This window comes from Pinus tabuliformis, chromosome 1_2 (assembly GCF_031772625.1).
Source record: "Pinus tabuliformis cultivar Carrire ecotype Pingquan chromosome 1_2, CPIR1, whole genome shotgun sequence".
NCBI classification, from domain to species: Eukaryota; Viridiplantae; Streptophyta; class Pinopsida; order Pinales; family Pinaceae; genus Pinus; species Pinus tabuliformis.
The window spans coordinates 27034706-27037334 of NC_142298.1; the positions used below are offsets into that span (position 1 = coordinate 27034706).

General features: G+C 35.0%; 1 protein-coding gene across 1 annotated transcript; it reads right to left on the reverse strand.

Moving 5' to 3' along the window:
- Positions 1-298: 298 nt before the first annotated feature.
- On the reverse strand, positions 299-1219 carry LOC149204186 (thaumatin-like protein). Its single transcript, XM_089393232.1, has 2 exons — positions 1061-1219; positions 299-938 (listed from the first exon to the last, which is right to left on the reverse strand). Exons 1-2 carry the CDS (start codon positions 1134-1136, stop codon positions 460-462), a joined length of 555 nt encoding a protein of 184 aa, XP_089249358.1. The 5' UTR covers positions 1137-1219; the 3' UTR covers positions 299-459.
- Positions 1220-2629: the final 1410 nt, after the last annotated feature.

A 2629-nucleotide genomic window follows, 5' to 3' on the forward strand; every position in this document is an offset into this window, starting at 1 on the left:
GCAAGCTCTTCGCATGTTTGAGTTTTGAATAAATGTTTGCGTTAAAACAGGTTTGATTTAATCTTCGTACAATTAGGTTTCGAATAAATGTGTAGTCATTTCCTTACTTTAATATTTATAAAATTATCTATAATTATTTACTTTAACATTTATAAAATCATCTTTAATTATTTATTAAATCATTTAAGATCCCTTAAAAGATATCCAAATTGATGCATATACCCCTTAAGTTTTCCAAAATAGCATTACTCATTTGCAAAGTAGAAGTAAAACACCTTTGGTTTTTACAGGATAGAACTTCTTGCGACCATGCACGCAATGGTATTCTTATTATAAATATGAAAATACAATCAACATGATTGTAATACTCTTATTATAGCTATGGTACTACATAGAAATCGGTTTACTAACGATGTATTTTATGTAACGACCAGAGAATTCAGTATGATAAACTTCTAATCAAGGGCAGAATATAATGTTGTAATTAGCACCAGAAGCGCAAGCGTGGGTTTTAGTGTCATCAGTGGGATATAGGTAGGCATCTGGGCACTGGTCCATTTTGCAAGTCAGTGCTTTGCAGCTACCGTCGGAGGGAGTTAGGGAGAGAGGGACATTGAAACCATCAATTACAGAGAGGTCATAGAAATCTTGATTGTTGCCCCCATTCAGAGTATATTCAACCAGCGTTGTAGGAGACTGTCCCGAGAGCGTACAGCTGAGCACGCCACCGCAGTCACCAGTGCTGCAGCTTCCTTTACCAGAGGCATCGAAGGAGCATCCAGTACGTCCCCAAAATCTACCTGAGCTTGTTCCTGCGGGCACGTCTACACTCCATGATTGACCCTGCCCCAACGCTTGACCGCCACCTACGGGAATACCTGCGGGCCATACCGTGTATGAACACTGGTTCTGGATCACAAACGTCGCACCCGTAGCTCCTGCAGTTACAAAAGCAAAAAAAATATTTCTTTATGATATCAAATATTTCTTTATCATATCTGAACTCATTTACGTACATAAAATACGATGCAATGCAGTCAAGGGATTACTGTAACCTTACCTTGAAGACAAACGTTAAATATCAAAGCTAGTATTGCTGTAACATAAATCGAAACTGCTAATGTTCTTGCCCCCATTGCAACGTCCACCACCAAGTAATTAAACACAAGTACTAAACAACGAAGGAATTGCGGTTGAGCTTATTTGATGTTGTATAACACGAATGGCACTCTATATATAGGCGGGGCTAGCCATCCCAATCTTGGTCTTAGCGTAGCGTATACTGCACGAAATTCTTATGAAGGTTGATCCCCCCTAGTTGGGCGGCGTGGGATGAATCAGAAGGCGCGCTAATCGCTCCTGGACATTCGGGTTTGTTCCAGATGTTCCGGGTCTTCTTAAACTAGCGATCACGAAATGCTTATCCACACTGAGAGTGTGGAAAAAATTACTAAGAGAGAGGATAAGGAAAAAAACGTGACGTTGATATTTATTTGATTATTTCATGAATGTTTTTCTATATAATTAAGTAAAATTAATTAATTTTATTTTTTTAATCAAATTTTAAAATATTTTTTAAATCTACAATTAAATAAAAATTAAAATGTGCAAAAATCACTACCAACTTGTTAACTCCCTCACCTTGTACTGTTGTAATGTTCCGGGCCGTCTTAAACTAGCCCTCTTCTTCTAGAGTATGCCACGAAAAATTATCCGCTGGAGTCTATGACTCACTATCAAGATTTCATTCAATGATTCACCAAGAATACAATATAGCGCGTGTCCCCTAAATTGTCATTTATTTAATGATTGCCCAAGAAACACAATATGTCTGGACTTGTTAGAACAGATTGGTCGTCGTAATCTTCCAAATATCCAGATTGGACTAACGACTATCAAGATTGCCCAAGAAACACAATATGTCACTGACTATCAAGATTGACTGACGACTTGAATTTTCATTTAATGATTCACAAACCATACAATATAGCACGGGTCCCCTAAATTTTCATTTGATTATTGGTGAAGAATATAATATGGCACGGGTCTCCTGGGTCGTCGTTCGGTACATCACAATTGCTTCGTAAAAACGAGTGACCACAGACTTCCCTCTTCATTTTGTGTGTGAAAGGCTTAATTTTATTTCCTGTCTTCCTGGTTCGTACATGAAGCAAGATTGATTCGACACTTTCATAACCTCTGCGTATAGTTATGTTTTGAGTATGGATTGTTTTTTGAAGGTTGAGTATTTATTATATCCACCACATATAGTATTAGCACTTTTGTTTTTATAGTATATTAATTTGTTTTTTCTTTTACCGTTCATTCATAGTTTAAAATGGGAATTCAATTTTTGTTATTTTTTATTTTATTTAAATTTATTTATTTGTAAAGTGATTGGTTGAGGTTTTATTATTAGTATATTTTGGTAACTTCTATTTTTCTATTAGTTACTAGTATTTTTGTTTTAAGTTTTATTTATTTTTTATTTAACTTTTTATTTTTAAATTTTTACATTTTTTTCCTAACTCCGTTGAATTTATTTTATTTAGTTATAGTCTTTATAACTCCAGCTTGCAACATATATCAAGAATTCAAGAAATTGTTCTTATTACAAGAAATTGATTTT

Coding starts and splice junctions, on each gene's coding strand:
- LOC149204186 (XM_089393232.1), bottom strand. CDS start 1,136: ATGGGGGCAAGAACATTAGCAGTTTCGATTTATGTTACAGCAATACTA. Junction 939..1,060: donor ATTTAACGTTTGTCTTCAAG/GTAAGGTTACAG, acceptor TTGTAACTGCAG/GAGCTACGGGTGCGACGTTT.